The sequence below is a fragment of the Thamnophis elegans genome, chromosome 4, assembly GCF_009769535.1.
Source record: "Thamnophis elegans isolate rThaEle1 chromosome 4, rThaEle1.pri, whole genome shotgun sequence".
Taxonomy (NCBI): domain Eukaryota; kingdom Metazoa; phylum Chordata; class Lepidosauria; order Squamata; family Colubridae; genus Thamnophis; species Thamnophis elegans.
Window position 1 is genome coordinate 59125655 of NC_045544.1, and position 25640 is coordinate 59151294.

The following is a 25640-nucleotide window of genomic DNA, read 5'->3' on the forward strand; positions in this document are numbered from 1 at the left end:
GTTTTGCTCAATGATTGAGTCACCAGTCCAAATTTTGGTTGCTACACGAAGACTGCCTATACATAAGCAGAATAAAATGAAACTCTGGTGGATGTTTTGAGACTATGCATTACTATTTGGTTAGTGTCCTCTAGTTCATCTCCTCTAAGCCAAGAGAGATCCCTGGCCCAGAATGCTGGTTCCTTCTGAAAAGTTTTCACAGCGATCTGTACATTAGGAGTACTGTTAACAGCATTGTGTATTTGAAGAAATGTTCATGAAAATGCATATACAGTTGTGTGCGAGAAACAGAAAACATCAGCTAATAAATGAAACAGAACAAAACTTAAGGGAAAAAAATAGGAACAGATTGAAATCAAGTTTTCAAGCAATGTCAATTTCTCTGTCATATTTTATGTTACAGTACACAAAAGTATCTTCATTTGAATGAGGGGTATCTCCACGTATTGCTCCTTAATTTTATTTATGGCTTATCAGTGGTGTGTGTGTGTGTGTGTAACACCATGTTACATTTTGGCCTACTACTCAGCACTGTCTCTAGCCCATTTTCTCTAATATGAGAAATTCAAGACTAAGGTGACAGACGTCCTGCTTTTGGCAGGATACTCCCAATTATTAATAATTTGTCCCGCCTCCCGCAGCATTTCAAAAACATCCTGCTTTTCACCCGCTCTCCTCTTTTCAAAGCACACATAAAGTAATTAGCAAAGGGCACAGGATGTTTTTCCCTGTTGCACAGTGGAATGATCCTTCCCCTCACCGGAGAGCCAGACGGACACTTTTAAAGCGCGGACGCCGTGTTTCTGGAGTGAGGATGGTGGCAGCTCCAGCAAATTTAGCTAGATCAATCAATATCTGACGATTTACGGGTTGTATGGCGAAAGGAGCCGGGGCGTCTCGTTCATACTGTCCGACACCAATTTTTGCAGCAGAGCTGCTGCACTCCGTGTGAACTCTCGCAACCCGACACAGTGACAGCGCCTTTAAATACTCCGCCCCCTCCCGCACTCCAAGCTCTGTTGGACCCGCCCGCACATTCAGCCAGCTAAACCCCACCTTTGTAGCCCGGAACTTGGAAGGGCAGCTGCTGTGCTTAAATTTGGAGGCGATGTGCTGGGCAGAGGGAGGGGTTCCGAGAAGCAGAATTGTGGCCTTGCGGAAGCCGTCGGTAAGTAGATTCCAGTGAATGGCCTTCTACACAATCCGATTAAGGCTTAGTTTCATTTGGGGCTCTGGAGGGGATGGGAGGCGTAGTTACAGATTCCAGCGCTTTCTCTGCCCCGCTCTTTCTTTCTTTCTTTGCTGCAAGGCCTTGAGATACTGGTTGTGCCAAGTGCCCTTCCCTGATTGAGCAGCAAAAGCTTCCGCTTTTCTCCAGGATTCTTGCCATGGCTTCCACCCGGCGGCGGGCATGAATGGCGACCACAGCCCTGCAGGAAGGGAGCCTTCTGCTGGCGCCGGCACCCCTCAGTTCCCGACCTCCCTCAGGAGGCACCATCAGGCTGGCTGCAGGTGCTCCGCTTCCCCCATGCCCACCCCGGATCCCCTCCAGCCATGGGTGGGTGGGTGCCGCTTCCCGGCCAGAAGCGCGGTGGTTGCAGACCAGCTTGCAGAGCCCCTTGGGAACCCCCTGCGAGGGTCTCTGCAGGGCTGCCTGGGTCTGAATGCCAGCGAGCTGGGCCGTCCCCGCGAGCACGATGGCCTCAGAGGCCCCCAGGATCCGTTGCCTTCGCTGCGCTGCCTGGATGACCCTGCGCCGCTCTCCCCACGCCCCGATCGGAAGACAGGAATCCTCCCTGGTGGCCTTTGCGAACTGCCTTCCCCGCGGGCTTTGCGGAGGGATTTCTCCACATTTTGCGGGAATCCAGTTCTGTCGCTCAGTTTTATGCAGCTCTGCCACTTTCCAGGGCTGCGGACTGCAAGTCCTAGGATCCTGGATGCGTCGCCTGCTGGCTGGGAATTCCTGGAGTTGAAGTCTGAGGTTGCTAAACTCTGAGGCGGCTTCCTTCCCACGAGCCCTGGACCCCCAATATCCCCGGCCTCCCCTTCCCGGCGCTTCCCCCTTGACCGGTGCACGAGGGTCTGAGAGGATTCAAAGGTTTGAGAGTTTTGGCTCTCCAGTTTGTCGCCTCTTTGGTGGCGTTTCACATTCCTTCCTTTCCTCGGATCCCTCCGACTGTTCCGGTCCCTGTCATCAGTCCCATCATCCTCCCTCCCGGCGCTTTAAGGCATGGCTTCTCAAAAGCATGGTGGAGGAGGAGGGGGCGACGGCAGGGGGAACGAGGTACCCAGCTCAGGTGCTCCGAGCAGAGGGGGAGGCAGCACCGCTGCTGCCATGGGTGGGGGTGCCAGCGGGAGCTTTGGCGGCTTCACCTTAGCCGCAGCGTCAGGCGGCAAAATTTTTAATCAAGAACACTCCCCCGCCCCCCGCCAATGGTGTCCCGCTTTACCAATTTTGAAATCTGGTCACTTTATTCAAGACAGATTACATAACCAAAGGGGACCATCCTGGGGAAGACTTTAAAATGTTTGCCAGGACCACAGAATTCTCTGGAATGTATCACAGTCATAGCTGCATACAAAAAACAGTTGATATCAAAAGTTTAAAGACTTCAGAGCCCCCATGAAGAGTTACGGTTTTGTTTGTATCCATCGTTTTGCTTTCCTCTCCTCATGCATCCATGGGAACATGCGGGGAACACAGTTGTTCTTCATTAAATTGACACATCTGAGTTCTGCACATGAAGATAAATCATTTTTTCTTTGGGCCTCCCTGGTCTATGGAAAGGAACCAAGAGATGAATGGGAACAGATAAATCAAACTGATAAACACAGACATTTCATCCAGAGTGTTAAATATATTATAATGACCTATTTGGCCAATTTATTCTTGAAAGAAAAAGAATAGCGGCTCTGCATTACTGAAAATTATTTGGAAGAAATACTTTAGACCAGTGGTGGGCTGCTACAGGTTGGTCTAGGTTTGGGAGAATGTTATGGCCAGTTCAGAGAACCTCCAAATCCCACCTCTGTCTGGCCCCACCGATCTCCCCTTGCCCCTCGTACCCCTCCTCTCCCCACCCAGGAGTCTCCATGCAGCCCATTTTGGATGTGAGGTAAGTGCGGGGTCCGCACGGAAGCTCAGGGAGAGGGGAAAATGGGCCTCCAGAAGGCTTCCAGAGGCCTGGGGAGGCAGTTTTTGCCCTCCCAGAGGCTTGAGAAAAGCCTGGGGAAGGTGAAAATGCCCACCCCCATGGTGCAGGAGGCTGACTATGCAACCAGGCAGAGAACCCATTGCTGAAATTTTTTAAGCCCACCCCTGCTTTAGACCCTGTATGAATTGCATGACCCTGAATTTTTTCAGGCTGTCACACTAATAACTGAAAAAAGAAGGACTATTTTAAATTTACCAAGCTTTCCCAATGTCATCCAGATCATAGAACACTACAGGAAAAAGGGATTTGCTGCTGTAAGCTGTAACTTGCTGTAAGCCTGTCAAAGAGGGCAGATGTGAGCCTTAGATTGGGACCCTAATAGGACATCTGCCCCAAGAAAACTTCCTGAGACTTCCCCATGCTGCTTCAGTTTGGTATGAGTGTCTTAGGATGCTAAAGAAAACAATGTTATGGACATCTGATATTATCTGCTAGGACAGCCAGGCAGCATGAAGCTGGATGAGAGCCCTTAAGTGCATTTTGTAAGGCTGCAAATTTTTTAGAGGTGGAAAAAGGCGAAGCATGAACCTCTTGGGAAATTGTGTTTTGAACTTTGAATTGGGGCTGTTCATAAATTATTGTGGGAAATGGTTGACAGATTTCCCTGATTAAGTGAAGCTCTTTGCTTTCTGGCACACTTTAGGGAGAGAATGATCCAGGTTTTAAAATGACTAGAATGTTTTATCCTAGGAAGCTGGCCAGTTTTATTATAACAACCAAACCAATGGTTGAGTCTTCATAAAGTTTGTCCCCTCAGACTCTATTTTTTGGGATGTTAGGGAAGGTGAGTGAGAGAGATATTCAGCCTGCATCACCATGCAACCTTGCTCTCTGATTCCGAACAGAAAACATTCCTCTTTAAGAAATATCACATGCCCATACCTGTGCAGGTTCTCAGCATCATCAATAGTCTCAGGTAAAGTTTTCCCTTTGGTTTCAGGTAAGAGCAACACCAGGCCACCACCCACAAGGCCAATGACAGCTTCAGGAACAGAGAAGAAGAAAAAAGGAACCATGAATGACTCCTGTCATGGAGATGGCATACCAACAATGCCCTTTCAGTCATTTCTTTGTAAAAAATGCACTCCTGAAGTGCATTCATTTTTTCCCTCTCCCCCAAGCCTTAAAATAACAATCAGAATATGGATCAAATGTATCCTTTAAATATCACCACAAAATTATATGAAGGAAAGAATTTCCAGACAAGTACAAAGAAAGCAGGAACTTGAATAGACAAGTATCCATAATCCGGGTTCTTTTGCAACGAGGAAGATCTTGGGAAGCCTTCTTTTCATTTTAAAATAAACCTATGGGGAGTGTTTAGTATGGCCACTGATGGAGTATCTTAAACAATGACATCAAGTTTGTTTTGAATAACCAAGTGCTGCCCTACTCATTTGCCAGATTGGTTGATTCACAAGGGCAAGGAAGGAATTCGTTTTAAAAATTGCTCTTTTCACTGCTGTGGCTGGTCATTATGCCAGAATTCAGAGCTATGAGTAGGGTGACCAGACGTCCTGCATTTGGCGGGACAGGCACGCCTTTTCATAAATTTTCCCGCGTCCTGCGCCGTTCTTAAAAAAACACACTTTTTTTGGCACTCGCAGCTCCCTCGCTCCCCCGCCCATCAGCTGCTAGCTCGCTGGGCTGGCTCATCATTCCGTTCTATCCTACAAATTTAAGCCGCCCAGCCTGCCGCTCACTGATTGGATTGGCCTGAACTCCAGCCAATCAGTGAGCTGGCTGGGATGGAAAATTTTCAGTACGCCGCGTGCTGAAAATTTTCCATCCCAACCAGTTCACTGATTGGCTGGACTCCGCTTAGCTTAGCATGCCTGTGCGAGTCTCCATTTCATTTCGTCTTTTGGTTGCAGCTGCGCTTACTCACTGGTGAGTAATCATGGAATGGATTGGTACCGGTGGGAATCGGGAGGCGCTGGGGGGAGGAGACAGCCCTCCTCTCCTCCTTCTCCCCCTTTGCGGAGTTCATTTCACCTCCTCGCATCACAGCCAGCCCCTGTGCTGTGCCGCCATGGGCGGCAGAAGCTCCAGAACCGAGTGGAAGTTCTCTGCACGAGTGAAACAGCCGCCGCCGCTCGCACAGAGAACTTCCACTCAGTCACAGACTCACTGAGCTTCTGTCGGCATGGCGGCGCCTGTGCTGCGTGGTTCCCAGCGACCATGCCGCGAATCCGCGATTTTCTCTGGAAGTTCTCTGCGCGAGGTGAAAAACAGCCGCCGCCCTCCCCCGCCCATCAGTTGCTAGCTTGCTGGGCTGGGTACTGTAGCATGTGAGCGGGTGGATGAGTGGGGAACGAGTGAGCCACTCATTCGTTCCCCCGCCCATCCGCTGCCGCTCGCATGGGCTGGGTACTGTAGCTTGTGAGCAGGCGGATGGGCGGGGAATGAGTGAGCTGCTCATTCATTCCCCTGCCCATCCACTGCCGCTCGCATGGGCTGAGTACTGTAGCGTGTGAGCGGGCGGATGGGCAGGGAACGAGTGAGCCGCTCATTCATTCCCCCGCCCATCCACTGCTGCTCGCATGGGCTGGGTAACCTAGTTAGAACTTATTTGGAGTCTGGCAGCGCATGGCTGTATCGTCGGAATTGCGCAAGTACAGGTTGGCTTTTGCTCTTTCTCCTTCACACATTTGCCCGCATTCCCCTTCTTTCTTTGCAGGCGTTCCAGGCATGTGTGGCAGTAAATTTAGCTTTTAAATCTTTTGCGTGCGTAAAAGGTCTGAGGGAGAGCTCATTGTCCGTGGGAAAAACTTCGGGGCAAATTCTGTTTACCCGGTGGTCTCAAGATGCGCAGAAGTAGGGAAGGGAGGGAGGGCAGCGCTAATGGATGCTCTTTCTCCGTCGCGATCTCCTCTTTTGATCTGTGACCAGGAGCCGTTCCTATTGGCCGTTTCCCTTGTGACGTCTGTATCAGGTGCGGGACTTAGTTTCCGTATCTAAGTTAAGAGAGACCAGAGATCGCGGGGTTTCTTGTATGCTGCTAGGAGAGGCAGAAGCCAACAAGAGCCGGGCCTGCCTTCTCGCTACCCCCGCTCTGCCCCGGTCACCGGGGAATGGGGACAGCTCTCCGCTAGACTCGCTGCCAAACTGGACGGGGAAAGGGGAAAGCTGTTCCCACCAGCTGAAGTCAGAACCATGCTGTGACCAAAGTTTGGAAAAAAATGGTTTTGTGTTTGTGTGTATGTGTGTGTGTGTGTGCGTGCGTGCGCGCGCATGTGTTTGATTGAGTGAGGGATCCGGTAAGGGAACTGCGCCTATTTAGAAAAGGTAAATTATTGCAAACATGATCAGTCGAAGATAAGTATGGGGACAAGTTGGGTGGTAGAGAGAAAGTGATAAAAGAGTAGGAGAGAGGAAGAAAAAAGAGGGGAGAGAGACAGAAAGAGACAGAGAAGGAGAGAGAAAGTGACAGAAGAGTGGGAAAGAAGGAGAGAGAAAGAAAGAAAAAGAAAGAGGGTAAGAGAGAGAGAAAGAGACAAAGAGGAGAGAGAAGGGAGAAGGAGATAGAAAGTGATAGAAGAATGGAAAAGAAGGAGAGGGAAAGAAAAGAGAGACAAAGAGAAAGAGGATGAGAGACAGAAAGAGACAAAGAGGAGAGAGAAGGGAGAAAGAAAGAATAAGTGAAGGAAGAATGGAAAAGGAGAAAGAGAAGAGAGACAAAGAGAAAGAGAGGAAGAGGAAAGAGGAGGAGAGAACATCTCATTTCAACCCTGAGGTGCAAATATTCTCTTTGATTGGTAATTTTATTTGCTCATTTACTATCCAATACTCTCATTTCTCCTTAAGTTCATGAAGAATTCCCGTCTTTTTATTGAATTTATCACAATACCTTGCGAACAACTTTTTCAGCATAGCTTTACAGCTATTTAAAATATATAGTAATTTAGGTCAGGTTTTCAGAACATTAGTCTATTTATAAGTCAATGGTTGCGACCATTTTTCACACTTAGCGACCATTGCAGCATCCTCATGGTCACGTGATCAAAATTTTGTTTGGCAACAGATGCGTATTTATGCTGGTTTCAGTGTCCTGGGGTGACCTTTTGACAAAATATAAAATTTTTAATCAAGCCCCCCCCCCCCCGGTCAATGGTGTCCCAATCTGAAAATCTGGTCACCTTAGCTATGAGGTGATAGCAGAGGTGGATTCTTACCGGTTCGGACCAGTTCAGTGGAACTGGTAGTGGTCTGCCAGACTGGATTGCCAGAACCGGCAGCGACTCAAGCCTGGCATGCCTCGGAACCTGTTCCCTGGTCAGCACAGCATGTTTTTTTCCATTTTTAAATGTTCTGTGTATGCGCAGACCTATTTATGAGCAAATATGCACATGCGTGCAAAATTGCACGCACATTGAACCGGCAGTAATGCCAGCAGCAACCCACCCATGGGTATTAGGTCATTCCTAACCCTCCTCCTTGTCTTTTCTCATAATTCCTGTCCATGTAATTCTTCCTCCCTAGATATCTCTAATGCCATGAAGTAAATCATTGATTAAACTGATCTGTTTAATAGGACAAGATATAATTCCATTGCCTTGACACTGAGATTTAGAGAATTTTTAAAAGAGCTTCACCAGAAATTCCCCAAGGCTGTGCTGTTCTGCCAGGATACTTCTGAGATACAGGAAGAAATCTGAAACTTGCTATGACAGAAGCACAAATGGTGCTCAATCACTCAAAAGAACAAAAGGTTATTCTTACCAAAGACAATAAGCGGAAGTTCGTGCCAAATATTTGCCAATCTATAGACAATGAACGGAGTTATGATCCCCCCAATATCACTCATGGAAGAGCAGACAAGAACCCCCATATTCCTTTAAAAAAGAAAACAAATCACAAGAAAAAACCCTTAGCTTTATCAGTAGCATGTTTAAAGGATCCCTAAAGAGTGAGATGATTATTTTTTTTAATCAACCATATTTCTCAAGCCAGTTCTTTCATTTTGCCTGGAGAACCAATTAAGCTTTCTTTGGTAGCACCATTCCCCTTAGCTTTTGAGACCAAAAGAATTGGGAAAAACGTACATGAGTTTGGTAGGACCGGATGGAAATGTGCATGCATCACAAGTTGGCTTTGAATATCAAAAGCTTCTTGAGCAAGAATAACAGAATAACAGAGTTGGAAGGGATCTTGGGGATATTCTAGTCCAACCTCTAGTTCAACCTCCTGCTCAAGGTTCACCAATACCAGTGTTGGTGAACCTTTTCGGCACCAAGTGCCGAAACGGGAGTGTGCATGGATGGGGGAGTGACGGAAACCAGAAGAGTGCTCCCTGGCAAGAACGCATTGGAGACCCAGAAACCAGAAGAGCAATTCCCCAGGATGCATGGAAGTTGAGCTTCTAGTTTCTGGCATGTGCCAGTCATCTGGTCTTCCAGTTTCTAGCACTCACACGCATGCAAAGACTAGCTTATCAATGTGCATATGCGTGCTGGAACCCGGAAGAGCAACAGGCAAAGGTCGGCATGCCCACAGAGATGGCTGTGTGTGCCACTTCTGGCATGCGTGCCATAGGTTCACCATCATGGGCCTATACCATTCTAGACAAATGACTATTCAGTCTCTTCTTGAAAACCTCCAATGATGGAAAACCGACAACTTCTGAAAGTACTGTCAGTTGTTCCACTGATTAATTGCTCTATCTGTCAGGAAATACCTCCTTAGTTCAGTCCAATCCAACTCAGAAAGGTCCAACAAAGGTCATCCCAACCCAGGGTAACGGAAGAGGATTCACTCACCTGAGGAAGGTTGGGTAGAGCTCTGCGTTGACTAAACAAACCATTTCATAGCACATTGTAATACCCAGCCTGCCAAAGCAAGCTGCAGTCATTTTTAGCCAATAGAGATCTGAAAAAATATTGAACGAGATTCTCAGCTGAATGTTGTCTATTCACTTCTTAAGGTGTTTTTGGATTTATGCTTTTTTTTATAAGTGGGGTGATAGAGGAGTTCATACCTAATTAGGAAATCTAGTTTGTTCAACAAGTGATAACTACTCAAATAACTTGATATGTTGGAGAATAAAGGATTAAGGGATAATAGGTAAAGGGAGGGTTCCCCTTGCACATATGTGCTAGTTGTTCCTGACTCTAGGGGGTGGTGCTCATCTCCATTTCAAAACCAAAGAGCCAGCACTGTCCGAAGACGTCTCCGTGGTTATGTGGTCAGCATGACCAGATGCCGAAGGTGCATGGTATGCTGTTACCTTCCCACCAAAGGTGGTTCCTATTTTTTCTACTTGCATTTTTTAAAAATAATCTTTATTGGTTATACATTTTTTTAAAGAATAAAACATACAAATACAAATACAATTTTAAACATACACACCACCCCCCGCGGTGACAGTCATTCACAGCCCAACTTTTCCCCCCCCCTTCCTCATTGATTAGTCTCTAAGCAGCATCTTCTTGTTACAAAGTTCAGGGATCTATTACAATACCCATGTTCCCATTGTTAACAACTGCTATTTAACTTTCCCCGTTTTAAGTCCCTGCTGTTCTCCTTGTCGCCCACATATACCATAGGTTCCTGATAAGATAATGTTCCGTTTCTCCTTTGTCCCTCAGCCAACCCGTCATTCTGTCCATTTCTGCACATACATACATCTTTTTAATTATGGCATCTTCCGACGGTATGGTAGTAGATTTCCAAAATTGTGTATAAGTTATTCTTGCGGCCACAATTATATGTAGGCTCAAATGCCATATAGATTTACTCACGTTTTCTGGTTTTATGCTTAGTAAAAAGTTCTCAGGTTTCCATTCCATGCTTGCCCCAGTAACCTCTTTTAGCCATTTTTGAATCCTTCTCCAGTACTTCGTGGCCTCAGTACAAGACCACCAAATATGGTAGAATGTGCCATCCCTTCTTCCACATTTCCAACACAGTGGAGATAACCCAGGAAACATTTTGGCTAACCTCGTTGGGGGGAAGTGCCATCTATAAACCATCTTGTATATGTTTTCTTTAAATGCTGTAGATATTGTAAGTTTAATACTTGCATTTTTATGTGCTTTCAAACTGCTAGGTTGGCAGAAGCTGGGACAATGGGAGCTCATGCCATTACATGGCACTAGGGATTCGAATTGCTGAACTGCTGACCTTTCTGATTGACAAGCTCTGTGTCTTAGCCACTGAGCCACTGCATCCCTGTTATATTAAGGGATAATATATAAGGCACAAAACCTACAAATTGCATAGAAATAAATTGCCTTGTATTCTGGATTTGGTGTGTTCTAGAATCTAAATGACCCAAGCAGCTGCTGTTCTCTTTGTATTTCTTTAAATAAATGCTTACATAATGGATGTTTATATATTATACAAATAGATTTAAAAAACATATAGTACTTTGTGTACTCAGTAGTGTCTACTTGTCTATGAGATCTGGCAGATGACCAGACCTTTCTGTCTGTGTGAAAGAGGGCTGTTGTCTCTCTGGCCCCAGAAGGAATATCTTTTCTGCCTACATGCCCTTGAGAATATCAAGACCCATGATGAAATTAGATGAGTCTTTCACAGAGCACTAAATACCTGGCTTTTATCACCAAGCCTGAGGGTCTGATAGCATGGGGGAGCTTATTTAATGACTTGTTTGAATGTTTGCAATCTTCTCTCTATTTTTATGTTACTTTTTTAATGCATTTGTACTCTGGTTTTTCACCCCACTGTTTTTATTCTGTTTTAACTCTGAGCTACCCAGATGAAATGTGGCAGCCTATAAATTCACTAAATAAATTAAAGAATCCAGAGCATGCATGGCATTTATACACAGGTCCATGCTTCACGAGTCAAGGTTACCCAATAGCCATTGTGCAAAACACATGTGGGGAGGGGGGACAATTTTGCCTGCATATAACATGCGGGCTCAGTGGCTAAGATGCTGAGCTTTTCAAACTTAAAGATCGGCAGTTTGGCAGTTTGAATCCTTAGTGCCGCGTAATGGCGTGAGCTCCAGTTACTTGTCCCAGTTTCTGCCAACCTAGCAGTTCGAAAGCATGTACAAATGCAAGTAGAAAATAGGAACCACTTTGGTGGGAAGGTAACAGTGTTCCGTGTGCCTTTGGCATTTAGTCATACCAACCACATGACCATGGAGACGTCTTCAGACAGAGCTGGCTCTTCGGCTTTGAAATATCCATGAGAGGAAGGAGAATGGTACAAGCTCTATACATTATATTTTTGTAGAAAAAAAAGTTGCAAAGAGTAGCATCTAGTTGTCTTTGGACTGCTTCTCCTTTCATTTCTCACTACTAGTCATGCTGCCTGGGACTCATGTGTGTCAGAACTCAACCCAACTGGAAGGTCACTCTTGTTGACCCTTAGATTAGAGAGAAAAGGGGCACACACAATGTATCACTAAACATTCACCTTCAGGAACTAAGGCAGTAATGAGACAGGAGATTCCTGTCATAAAATTGGCCACAGCCCAGGGAAAACGGCGGCCTATGCGGTCAACTGTGACTATGAGTATGATGGCAGCAGGGAATTCCACAAGAGCAGAATAGAAAAAGTCCAGGTAAATGTTGCCTCCGCCAATTCCCAAATGCATGATGAGGCCCTGATACACTACAGCGCTGGTAAACCTAGGCAAAGAAGTAGAATTAGATGAAGCCAGGGCTGTGGTTGGGATGGGATTTTTTTTTGCAAAGAGTTATTCACCCAGAAAGTCCTGTACTGTATTGCCTCACACCATTTTCTAAAACTGGAAGATAGTTTGAAATTAAACCTGACTATAGTTTAATGCCAAAGAGCTCGAGAATTAATGCATATAAAGTGTACCTGAAAGATTGAGGGCAAAAGAAGAAGGGGACGACAGAGAATGAGGTGGCTGGATTGAGTCACCAAAGCAGTGATTAAATGGACTCCAGAGGATGGTAGAGGGCAGGAAGGCCTGGAGGAACATTGTCCATGGGGTCGCGATGGGTTGGACATGCCTTCGCAACTAACAACAACAAAATGTACCTGGGCTACCTATTGACATTAATGTCAGGACACATTGCATTATAAAAGCAGGTTTGTTTTACACCTCTTTAGCCATAATGTGATTCGTTTCATTTTGGCTTAGCATATTGTTGGGTGAACCTAAGCACTGTGATTTGTAAAGCACATTTTGTGACCTAAAACAGAGCTATCCAACCGTGGCAACTTTAAGACTTTTGGAGTTCAATTCCCAGAATTGACAGTGGCTGGCTGGCTGGGGAATTCTGGGAGTTGAAGTTCACAAGTCTTAAAGTTGCTAAGGTTGGACATCCCTGGTCTAGAATGTTAAATTTACTAACTGAGACGAATCACTGAACTTGCAGCTAACCAAACAATGACTTACCACAGGGTGCAAATCCAATCAAGTAACTAAAAAGCTCCTCTAAGTCTAAGTCAGTATTTCTCTCTAAAATTGTAGACATGAGAGAAAATAGATTGATTTCATGAAGAAAGATTGAGTCGAGACATTCTGTTCAAGTAATAAAGGCTAACCTTTTCCATTCCACAGTCAAAAGGTAAACAAGTAGCAGTTAATTAAATTATACAAGTTGTCTAATTAAAGTTTAATGAAAAAAGAAAACCACTGATTGAGTCTATCCTTAATTTCTTCCTGTCTCCTATGGCCATTCTTACTATTTCTGCAGCCTCCCCCTGAGCTAGTCAGTTATATGGAGGTGGTTTTTTTTTTAAAAAAAGAACTTCTCTTACCAAGTGTACATTAAGATTAATGTATGTTTCCTTATCTGCGGTGTTCTCACCAGATCTGTAAAGGAAGGGTTAGGCTTATCGCTTATTTCATCCTCAGGCTGAAGTTTCTAGGATCAAAACAAGAAGACAACTTTTCAATGTTGGAGGCAGTTGAAATCATGGTATCAGATTCTGGTGGGAGGACTTAGCTTTTTGATTTTTTAAAGTAAAAAAAAACATGGAAAACACAGTAGTCAGCTCTAAAGAAAGGAAATGTGTCCTATTTTGTAACTCAAATGTGTGTCTGTTCTCCATGTTCATTTCCTGACTGACAGCAATTAGAGTAAAGTCAATGTTCCAATAAATGCAGTGACTTTCTCACCTTCTCCTCACCACAATAGCCCAATTTGTCCAAAATAGCATTTCCCAAAAGCCGTTGGACCTCATGAATAGATTTGTACTGAACTGAGTAGGAGAAATCAGAGACTTCTTATAAACCTAGGGAGGAAAATAATCTTTCACCAGCCTCCTTCTACAGTCATTTCTTTGGGCAAATGTCTTACTTAACCAGGGTTCTTGTTGTTATTGTTTTGCTCTTTCCATGCTGTTCCTGGTGATGTCTACATGGAAGCAATTCTGTTGGGATAACTTTTGCCTTGAAGTTACTAACATATTGAGCTTCTTATTTATTTGCTATTTATGTATACTGCATTCTTCATTCAAGAAGCTCTAAATAATATGCAGCAATATCTACTCACAAGACACAGTAGGGTGAACTGAGGCAACATGTCTGCAAAGAGTGTTTTGAAAATTACAAGATCAGTCCAGAATCCTGGCTTATCAAGTGAGATGCTAAATCCATATTTTGGAATATTATCTGCACAGCATACCACTCCTGGGATAGCTTTGCAAGGAGATGCTTGTGAAGAAGGCACAGAAGAGGCTGTACTTCCTGTGAATGCTCAGAAAGATAAATCTATCTCAGCACATACTTCTGTCGCAGCATCATTGAGAGTGTCCTGACGTACGGCATTCTTACATGGTATGGGAGCAGCTCTGCAGCAGACAAAAAAACTCTACAGATAATCATTAAAATTGCCCAGAATATCATCAGGCTCCAGCTACCCTGGATGACGTCTTCGCATCTCGCTGTTTGAGGAAGTTGCACAATATTGTCAGAGATTCCTCCCATCCTGCTTACAATCTTTTTGGACTGTTGCCTTCTGGCAGAAGATGCAGAACAATTAAAACTCAGACCGCAATCTTCTGAATAGTTTTTAATCCCAGAGCTATAATTGCACTCAACAATGAACTAAGGGGCCATCATCAGTGAGCTGTTGGACAGCATTACTTGGTCTGTTGTGTGGATACTTGGGTGGTTTAGGGGCAGGGAATTTTTGGTGGGTGTGGGTGGGGATTGTCATGTGTGTTGGGTCTGGTCTCTGGGTGTTATGTGAATTTCGTTGTATGGGTATACTGTGTTTATACGTACAATGACAATAAAGTATTCCAGATATAGGTCTGATTACCTCCATGGATGGTGGCAGCTTCTTTTGGTTCCCTTTGGCAATACGTTTAATAATTTTCAGGGCTTTGTCATTTTCCTGCTGGGCTATCAACCATCTTGGGGATTCTGGAAGACACCTGTAAAGCAGTGTACAGTATCTGTGTAACATTGATGGTAACACAAAATCAGGATGACATAGAACTGGTCTTGAGTTGACCGAAACATTATTTGGAAACAAGATTCAGCTTCTTTGTAGCAAATGTGCAGTATCTGGTCCAAGTTCCCTTTTGCACAAGTTCCCCTTTGAACTATCTGGTCCAAGTTCCCTTTTTGTAACATGATGAATCTTGTGATGATAGAGAATACACAAGTAATCCTCAAGTTATAACTATCTGTTTAAACTCTGTTCAAAGTGATGAAAAAAGTGACTAACAACTATCAGGGAGTCATGTGATCAAAATTTGAACCCTTCCGACATGCATTTACAATGGCTGCAGTGTCCTGAGGTTACATGATCACCATTTGTGTCCTTCCCAGCTTGCTTCCAACAAACAAAGTCAATAGAGGAAGTTGTATTTATTTGACAACCAGGTGTAGCACTTAACAACTATGGTGATTTGCTTACAAACCATAACACAAAATGATGGTAAAAGTAACCATGATTCATGCAACAACTGTCTCACTTAACAATGGAAGTTCTGGACCCAATTATGGTCATAAGTCAAGGACTACCTATATATTATTCAGGGTTGGAATGCCAGGAGTTGTCTGGGTTTCACCCATCAAGGTCATATTTTTCATAGAATGTAGTCTGGTGGTAATGCATTTCAGAGGAGTAATCAATAACTTAGTTCAGTTAGTTTGTGTGAGAGAAAGAGGGTGAAGACAGCCCCGCCCTAATAGTTCCCAAAGTCCTTCATATATGGAGTAGTTTGATTTAGTTTGGTAAGATTCTGTCTATAGGTGTGGAACAATAAAGATATCTGCTTAGAAGAATCACTATATGTCATTCTCGGTTCTTGAGCCTGACATATCTCATTTTGGAGAAATGAGGTTTATTGGGAAATGTATAGTGGTCTGTCTTACCAGGATTGTATGTGATTAGGTGAGCTATGCAATTGAATGTTGCTGTTTGTGAATTGACATATTATTTGGTTCTTGTAATGTTCACGCAGTACCATCTGCTGCTCATCTGGGTGTTGTTTAATAGTTGCATGAGAAGGCACTACAATAGGTGGCACACATCAGTATAATAAAAATGGCCCAGCAATCACATAAAGATAAAGGTAAAGGTTCCCCTCACACATATGTGCTAGTTGTTCCTGACTCCAGGGGGCATTGCTCATCTCCATTTCAAAGCCAAAGAGCCAGTGCTGTCTGAAGATGTCTCCATGGTCATGTGGCTGGAATGACTAAATGCCGAAGGTGCACGGGACACTGTTACCTTCCCATCAAAAGTGGTTCCTATTTTTCTACTTGCACTTTTACATGCTTTTGAACTGCTAGGTTGGCAGAAGCTGGCACAAGTAAGGGAGCACACTCCATTATGTGGCACTAGGGATTCGAACCGCTGAACTGCTGACCTTCTGATTGACAAGCTCAGCATCTGAGCCACTGAGCCACCATGTCCTATAGCAATCACTTAGAAAGCAATAAAATGCAGCAGCATAAACTATTCACTCCCATATAAGCAGTTTCCACAATAAGCAGCAAATCTCACTTCCCCAACATCATAGCACTGAAGATGCTACCTACGTAGGTCATAAAACTGCCACAAATGAAAAGTCAGCTCAAACTCAACTCTTACAACCCAACAGTTCTTTTCTAAGATCTTTACACAGATTAATATTGCCAATCTTCAATGATCTTTCGTAATTAAAGTATACTAACTTGGAAATAATTGACAAAATATACTTTGGAGTACACAGAAACAGTGAACAGAAGCACCTATCTGCCATTCTAAAGCACCATGACTTTTCATAGGATCATGCAGCTGCCCTCTGTAGCTATCAAATGACTGCAAGAAAAACACAGCTGTTTTAAAGACAATCGCTACATTCATTGCCCTTCACATTCTGAATCCAAAGTATTACAGTCTCCCTAGATTAACATCTTGGAAAGTTAAATTTGGGTGATACTGTCAAAGCAAAGCTGGCAACAAGTGCATTTCCCCCCTGGAAAAATAAAAGTATCTAGTTAGGTCCCAATTTAAGAAACCCCTTTTGAAAAGTTCTTCATGTTAAAATAGTTTAATTTGCATTCTTGTTGTGGGTTTTTTTTCTGTTTTAATTAAAAGGGCAGCCTTACTTACCAATAATACAGCAAAAAGAAGAAATTTGGCAATGTGACAGCAATTTGAAGCCATCTCCAGTGAGGAATTCCATAAGCAAGAGCAGCGAGTATGAGGAGTCCAACAGTGAAGGCCACTTGATAAACAATACCAACTGTTCTTCTATAGTTCAGACCAACAAACTCTGCAACTTTGAAAGGGCAGAGGAAATTAAGCATAGTACTGTATCTTCGTCATCATCATCATCATTGGAACAGAGCTTAGTTTTAGTCATACGTGTAGTGCTCAATTAGGAAAGTTCCCATTTTTTAATGTATGAGATTCTATTCATCATTCAAAGTTCAGTTTTTATAAAATGGTGAAGTATAGCTTTCTATAACAGCATCAGAAATATTCAGTATACTCCTGGAATTTTATGAACCTTCTCAAGATTAAAATGTGCATCCCACCCCACCAAAGCTGTCAACAAGAGAATCAAAACGTTCAAGATGTTGACCACAATTGTATGGCCTGAATACCATCTCTTTTTAATATATGTCACAACCCACTTTAAGGAAGGGTAGGGCTCAGATTGCACAGTTGTGGTCAACACCTTACTTTGACTTCTCCCTGTAAGTAGTCTTATGTCTCAGTTATCCTTTATTAATTGAATAAAGCATCTTCTACAAACAGTGAATAAGCAGCTTTCCGTATTAGCAAAAGTTACTACTGGTACATTCTGAAATAATGAAAAAACCTATATGGCAACTTTTAATTCAATAAATGAAAGGTTATCCAGTGTTGCTAGATGGAAATAGTAATTATTTTATTTTAATTAATCAATGTAAAAGAGTAGGGTCAGGAGCATGCTTAATGTACAATAGTATATTGTGCAGTATCATCTGAATATTTAAACTATCAACACTCTTACTCAAGATATATCCTGTTAACCAGCCTCCTTTGCTGACCAGTCCTTGTATCAAGCGAAAAACCACTACCCATGTGTAACTAGGGACAACGGCCACAAGAACACCAGAGATAGAATTTATTAGGATGGTAATTAGTAAGACCCTTTTTCGGCCAAACCTAGAGAGAAAAAAACACTATAGTCATTGTTATATACTTGAAAAGCGGAAGGGAGATGAACAGTAATAATATTATTAAAGATGCGGAATTATTTGCCAATGAAACTCTAAACAATTTTTAAAAAGTCATTCATTGAAGCAGTCCTCTTGCTCCAGAGTGCTGTGATGTTGAAAACACTGAGAGAACAAAGGCCATTTATGTTCAGATTTGAGGCAGTGCAATGCAGCTTGTTATTGCTGGTGGCATTCCCATGTCCCTTCTTCAGGTCTTCTTAAAACATCTGTTCATAAGTCTGCACAGGTTGTCCAGCTCCAAAATGTTTAAAAAGTTTCTCAATTGGATTGGATTACTTCATTTATTGTAATGTAATATTTTTATTGTTTACCATGAATGTTCACATTGATTACTGTATGATTGTTATGGTGTTCTTGCTAATCTCCAGTTGCCTTTAGAGATTATGATAGCCTGCAAATAAAATGTCTTTTTTTTCTTTTGCCTTCAAGTCTGTGTTGACTCCTAGTAACCAGATGGACAAGTCCCTGCAGTTTTCTTGGCAAGATTTTCAGAAGCGATTAGCCATTGCTTCCTTCCTAGGGCTAAAAGAGAGGGACTGGACCAAGGTCACCCTGCTGGATTTGGACCTAAGGATGAGAACAAGCACTCTCCCAGTTTCTAGCTTGATGCTTTATCTACTACACCAAACTGGCTAAGTAAAATTTATTAGCCCAACTAAAATCTAAAATCTAACTCCGTGCCTAGGCAGGAAACCCAACCCCAATATCTCAGGGGTTGCCACAAAGAGGGAGTCAAGTTATTCTCCAAAGCACCTGAGGGTAGAACAAGAAGCAGTGGGTGGAAACTAATCAAGGAGAGAAGAACCTTAGAACTGAGCAGAAATTTCCTGACAGTTAGAACAATTAATCAGAGCTTGCCTCCAGAAGTTAGAATGCCCCAACACTGGAAGTCTTTAAGAAGATGTTGGTTAGCCGTTTCGACGTCGCGATGTTACAACGTGCGGTCTCGATACTCTGAGACCGCCGTTGACACTTTTGCTGCTGGGGTCCATTGAGACCTAGACCGTCCCGTAGAGATAGTGATTAGGAAGACAAAGCCTTGCTGGTCTCAGGGATATCACAAAATCCCTGATAGACCCAAGGGAAGTACTTCAAGACCGTGATAAACAGGCAGCCCCTAGGCTGATGAAATCAGCACGCTCCGAAAGGAAGGAAGTGAAAAGAGAAAGTGAGCCCATCTGGTGAGGTATTTTTTTATATTTTGCTAAAGACTGCCCAAAGAAATGTTTCTTTAAAGCCAAATTAGATCCTTAAACAAAAGAACTGAGTGGCGAAAATAATCCTAATGGGATCACTGTGGAAAGTTTTTTTTTCCTTTGTCATTGTAACTATTTTTTGTGGATTGAAATGCTCATAACGTTCTTCATCTCTCCTCTTAAAGTGAACGGATTGATATTTTTTTTCTTCTGCTTCTTGTTGCTTTGTTTTTTGACTTCTGGATTAAAACCTTCCTTTTTATTTTAACAATTCTTCCTACTACTTGTTATTAAACCACACTAAAAAAAATCTAAAGAACTTTATTTCCTACAGAAGGTGAAAATTAACTGCCACTTGGAGTTTTTTGAAACAACATATCTTTTTTTATTTGACTCCACTGCTGAAGGGTTTGCAACTTGTTTACAGAAACTGATAAAGAACCAAGGGCACAAACTGTTTTCACAGGTGCCTCTGTGAATTATTTTGGCAGGGAAAGAAAGAAAGAAAGAAAGAAAGAAAGAAAGAAAGAAGAAAGAAAGAAAGAAGAAAGAAAGAAGAAATAAATAAATAAATAAATAAATAAATAAATAAATAAATAAAGGAACAGAACTCCTCCCCTTTGAAGAGCATAAAAGAACTTGTGTTCAAGTCAACCTAAAATAAAAAAATAAAAGAAGCCTGGAAGGCTAGAGCGGCAGTGGCTATTAGTTTTTTTCTTTCCTCCTTCTTTTTTGGAAACATGGATCAATATTCAGATGAGGAAACCTTAAAATTCCAAAATATATTGGCTGGAATTCAGAAAATCTATTGGAAGGATATGGGAGAATTGAGAAGAAGTTGGAAAGAATAGTCTTCCTCACAGCAAAAGATGATGGGGTTGGAGCCCCCAAAATTAAAGGGGAGAATGAAGATATAGAGGATAAAGATAAGACAATAGATGAATTTATTAATGGAGCAAATGTGGGTGAAAATGGAAAGAAGGGAATATGGAAAAGGATATTCGACGAATTGGAGCTCTACCCCAGATTCCATGACACAGAAGAGAAAAAATACTAATGATGATAGACATAAGAAGAGAATTTTTTTCAGAAGCAAGATTGACAAAGACAAGTTAACTTTAGTAGCAATTGGTGGGCTAGGAGATTATCTGAGAGACCCTTCAAGCAACAAACTGCAGAGGGAAGCCTATAAAAACCTTATAAAGGAGATAAAAAGAAGACCGATTCCATAATTGGCAAGAGAGATAAGACTGTTTTGTTACTGGAAAGATACAGGTTGACAATGAAAGTTGGTAATAAAAATTTAGTTTTTTTATTATTGGTGATTAATAAGTAGGAATTTTGTAACTCCTAGATTGTTTTAGATTATTATTAAATGTTTACTCACTAACAATTAATTAATCATAAATAATAATAATGAAATGATAATGGATACAGCATAATGATATATACATGTATTGACAATTTAGTAAAAGAAATTTGGATATAAATTGTAAACTGTGAGTTGGGAAAAAGACCTATAAATTTTATTAACAATTTTCATTTAGATCTTGTTATAAAGTGTAAGGTTGTTTTTGTGGGGTGGGGTGAGGGCCCTGATGAGAGGAGATGGGGCATAAATAGTAAATGATTTTTAGCCAATTATAATAACAAGGAAATGTTAATAGACATTGTTTAACAATATATACATGCTATGGTATTAGCTAAAGTAACTTGGATATACATTTTAGTCAGTGAGTTGGAAAAAAAGGGGGGGGGAGGCTTAGAAACTTTATTAATTGACTTTAACTTAAAAGATGCTATAAAGGTGTAATGTTATTGGAGGATTTTTTGAAATAGCTAATGAATGCCATTATGTGGTTGTGTCTTTAAGTATGAATGATTTGACTGCCCGAAAAGAAAGGAGAGAACTTGAAACAGACGTTTGTAGAAGCTTTCAGCCATGCGGTGGGAGGTCCGGGATTCAATTTTGATTGGAATATTCGAAAAATCTATCGCCAGAATTCGTGTGTAGCAGAACAACGACAGCTTCCAAGAGACATAATTATATACTTCTTCACAAGAGAATCCAGAAATGCGATCATCCAAAAGTTTTACAATAACAGGCTCCGAATCGATGGCCATGATTTGTTTGTCTTTAAAGAGATCCCGCTCCAGATGCTGCAAGCAAGGAGAGGCTATACTTTTTTAACCCAAGAACTTAGAAATCGTCAAATACGGTATAAATGGGAAGCTCCAGCTGGAATCACAGTTACACTCGAAAATCAAAGATTTCGTATTAATTCTGTCTCGGAAGCCCGGGACTTTTATTATAAAACTCTGAAGGCGGGGCTTCTTGACTCACTCGGAAATGCGGAAGGACAAGGTGAAGGAGAGACAAGCAGCAATTCACTTGGTTACAAGAAGGAGGGAGTTGTTCTCCCCCTACTGGAGAGGCAGAGGAGCGGAAACTGAGGATTTAGTCATATTTATAAAGCAGCGGGACACGTGGTTATAAGGCAGAGGGTTGCCTTTTCTTTCCAGAAGGGCAGAAGAGTAAAGAATATAGATCCAGCGATGTCTTTAAAATACTTTCTAAGCTCTTGGACTGATTAAAATTTTAGGATTTCTGTTTGGTATGAAATGGTAAAGTTGTGTACTGATGAGGCATGGAAAGAAGCATTGCTTATGTTGGACAGATATTATACGGGACTTTTATAAGACTCATTTGAATTTCAATCCAAACTGCGCATGAATTGTTTTCTGTGAGGAAAGCGGGGACTAAGATTTATTTGAATTGCGGTTTGGGATGAATGGAGTCAGGAGGAGTGGGGCAGAAGGGAAGGTGGAGCGGGATATCGATGAAGGGATCTTGGGATTGAATGAAGTGGTATGGATTTTGGGCACACATTTTACGGATTTATATACTTGAAGTATAACATAAAAAGCTCAGGATTTTAAAGTGAAGAGCGAGATCCTAATTTTATGGAATTTGGGCTTGGGAGGAATGGAGAGGAGAAACGAAGGGTAGGAAGATGAGTAGCGAAAGTATGATTAGATTGCTCTGTATTTGAAGATAAATTGATTTTTGTATAAACTAATATTTGAATATAAGGTTAAGAAAGGCTATCTGGAGAGTCTACAGGAAGATGGGGGTAAATATCAAAGAAGTAAGGGACGAGGACAAAATATAAATGGAATGATTTATATTGTTTAAATTTTAAGAATGATGGGAGGCTGAGCATAATGCAAAAGATTTTTAATTTTTTTTTTATTTACTTTTTCGTTTTTTTTCTTTTTCGGAGTGTTCTTTTTTATTTTATTTTTATTATTATTTTTAATAAGATATTTTAGAAGGTGAATGGTATTGAACTGTGCCGGGTGTGGGACCTGGGAAGTCGGAGGGGATTAGGGAGGGGGGTTCATTGGGGGTGGGTGGGTGGGTGGAGATATAGTTTCAATACATAGAATAAGAAGAATACACTTGTATACTGTTGATCCTTATCTTTTCTTTTTCTTTTTCTCTTTTTTTTCTTTTTATTTTTATTTTTCTTCTTTTCTTTTTAGCGAAATTTTTAGTAACTGAATAGATTAAGGAAGAGAGGAATGCACCATAGTGAGAAGTAGAGGAAAGGAAGAGGGAGAAGTAAGGAGGGAGGAAGAGGGGAATGTAAGGAGGATGAGAGGGGAAGGAGGGTGAGGAAGGCGAGAAAAGATAGGAGGGGAAAGGGAAGTAAGAGGGGTGATCGTTGGAGGGAGAAAGGAAAGTTGGAGGGGGAGAAGAAGGGGTGTATGAAAGTGATAGGTTGGGTTTATGATGAGTTGTGTTTAGGTTGGGGTTTTTCTTTTCTTATTATCATATTATTATTATTGCAAATATTCAGTATATAAGTGAATGTACAAAATTGAAAATGAAAATGAATAAAACATTTAAACTAAAAAAAAAAGTATGAATGATTTGAGGTAAAAGCATGTTCAAATAATTGTAATAAGAGAGACAAAGATTTTTGATTTAAAGTGTATTATTTAATATGAACTATAAGTAATGATTGTGGAAGAAATGCACAAAAGTTATCTGTAACCAATTGACACGCTTTCTACAAGATGTAATGAAGGATGATTCTTTTTTTGTGTTTTTGTTCAATTAAAATAAAAAGAATTTAAAAAAAAGAAGATGTTGGATAGCCATTTGTCTGGAACGGTATAGGGTTTCCTGCCTAGGCAGGGGATTGGACTAGAAGACCTCCAAGGTTCCTTCCAATTCTGTTATTCTATTCTATAAACCAGGGGAAAATGCCACAGGAAACAATAATTCATACCACTTAATTTTCTGTTGGCTGAATGTACTTTCCTTTAACAAAGTAATATTAGATTGCATAGAATCTCATTGGACCTAATAAAAGGGCAGCTAAGGGCCAACTGCGAGAACAAATATTCTCACCTGCTGAATACATAATACAACATTTCGTTCCAAGTGTTAATATTCCAACAAAAGGCAACTTTGTTCTAAAGAATGTCTCTGCGGCTTCCCCTCTTCTTTGTAATAGAGAAACAGTAAACACAATTTCAATTCAACATGGAAAATCTTACTCACTTGTCTGCCAGGTAGCCGATGCTTACGCAACCAAGAAAAAAGCCCACATTCACACATGACTGGAATAGATCCAGTTTCCAAGCATCTTTGCACACCAGGTTAAACTGAAAAGATGAAGCATGCTGGTTAGAGAAAGTGCATCAAAATGTTTCAAATGTTTTACACAAAAGTAATTTTTTCTTTAAATTTAAGATATAATAGAAAAAAATATCTTTCTTTTCCCCACCACCATTTTTTGCTGTAAATAATGTTCACAGTATTTAACTATAACCTATAGACATTAAAATTAAGACATAAATCTCATACATTAAAGCTACATCAGCATGTCTAAGTTGTCCTGTTATGATCATTGAGTCTCCTCTAAACAGGACAAGGTGTGAATCTTCCGTCATTTAATTCCAAATTATTTCAAGGCAATTATTATTGTCTCATGTCTCCCTCTCTGATATTTGTCCTCTCCGAATACATTTAAACACTTCTATTCCCATTGAACATCCAAGGGCTTTTTAACAATATCTCTTTAGAACATGTATACATAATGTACCAAAAGTCAACCCCATAGGGTAATCACAATATATTTTACTAATTACAGGTAGTCCTTGATTTACAGCTGTAATTGACCCTGAAATTGTGGTTGTAAGGGGGTCATCATGTGCCTGATTTTACTACCATTTCTAAGGTGATTGTTAACCTTGAACTCAGATGGATAGTTCATATTTTGCTTGATGTCCAAAAGATAATATGGAAATAATTAGTAGGTCTACCTTGGCAGAGCGCTTGTCAGCTCTTTCATCTGTCTAACTTCAAGAGACAATAACATCTGGAGAAGAGAAGAGCCTTTGGTATCCATCTCAGTTGCACTGGCCAAAATGGCTTAGCAGGGGTTTAGCTCTTGACATTAGCTTTCTCACCTACTGTAGCAAGCAATTTATGATTATTGGAGGGAACCTACCTCAGTCACAATGGATGATCCATGGAAATCATAAAGCCAACCATCTTGGCATGCAACAACAGGGATGTGGCTGATGTTGCTGTCAGCAGTGAAAAAATTAATTGGATTTGTGCAGTTCAGCCCAGATACATTCCAATCGACATTGTATCTCTGGCACTGACTAATGAAAGCATCACCATGAGTTTCTTTCTTTGGAAAGGTATGATTCAGCTCTTCTTCAAGGCTCCAGCCACATCTGGTTGTTAATTCAGGAAGCCCAGCTGTCCGGCAACGATGCTCAGGAGTAAAACCTAAGAAAACAATACCAACATAGATTGGTGTGAAGGCAGCAGAGAGCAAACACAAGACAAAAAATGCTCTTTTCTGATACAAGTCAAACTCTCCAATGTGCTCTAGAATATCATCTAAGGTTGGCATTCTTGCAACAGGAACAGATCACCAAAAGTGATAGCCTCACATGCACCTCTCAACATTTTGTAGGCAGTAAAATTGCTTAAGGTGTGATCAGATCAAAAGTCACAGGAAGGCCTTAATTTAGTTTGTAAATTGACAAACCATGCATTGCAGACTTCATTTCTAATCTGTTAATTCACATTACACTTGCAGGCTCACGTCCTACATGTTGGGTGATTTCTTATGGTTACATTTAATACTCCACTATTAACTGCCTGGTGTAGTCTTCTCTCCAGCCATCAGCATATATAATACAAGGATCTAAATACACAAGATCTTGTGTACACCTGGCAATGTCTATGCTATAAATTCTTATTGTATCTTATAATGTACATGAAGGTTTTGTTCATCTATGATTTCATGAAATTGTGACAGAATGAAACCAATGAGATTAAAGAGCAAGACTGAGAATAAGATGAAAAATAAGTGGACTCTTAAATTTGTTGAAGACTTCACGCTGAAAGACCCTTATGGATTTTGTAATTGTGATCGCATCTAACATTTTCCTCTTTTTAATACAATATTATTTTTGCTCTTCGTTTTTTTTTCTTTTCTTTAAACCATCAAATTGCTCTTGGAGTCTTTTATATTAAAAGCAAAGTTTAAACAACATCCTATTCAGGTGTAT

General features: G+C 41.5%; 1 protein-coding gene across 1 annotated transcript; it reads right to left on the bottom strand.

The window, feature by feature from the left end:
• Positions 1-2714: 2714 nt before the first annotated feature.
• Positions 2715-24976, bottom strand: LOC116507700 (solute carrier family 22 member 2-like). Its single transcript, XM_032216024.1, has 11 exons — positions 24560-24976; positions 23608-23711; positions 17610-17764; positions 16721-16889; positions 14432-14546; positions 12924-13030; positions 11604-11818; positions 8975-9083; positions 7938-8050; positions 4098-4197; positions 2715-2778 (listed from the first exon to the last, which is right to left on the bottom strand). The coding sequence occupies exons 1-11, from the start codon at positions 24974-24976 to the stop codon at positions 2715-2717; spliced, it is 1668 nt and encodes a 555-aa protein (XP_032071915.1).
• Between the last annotated feature and the right edge of the window lie 664 nt (positions 24977-25640).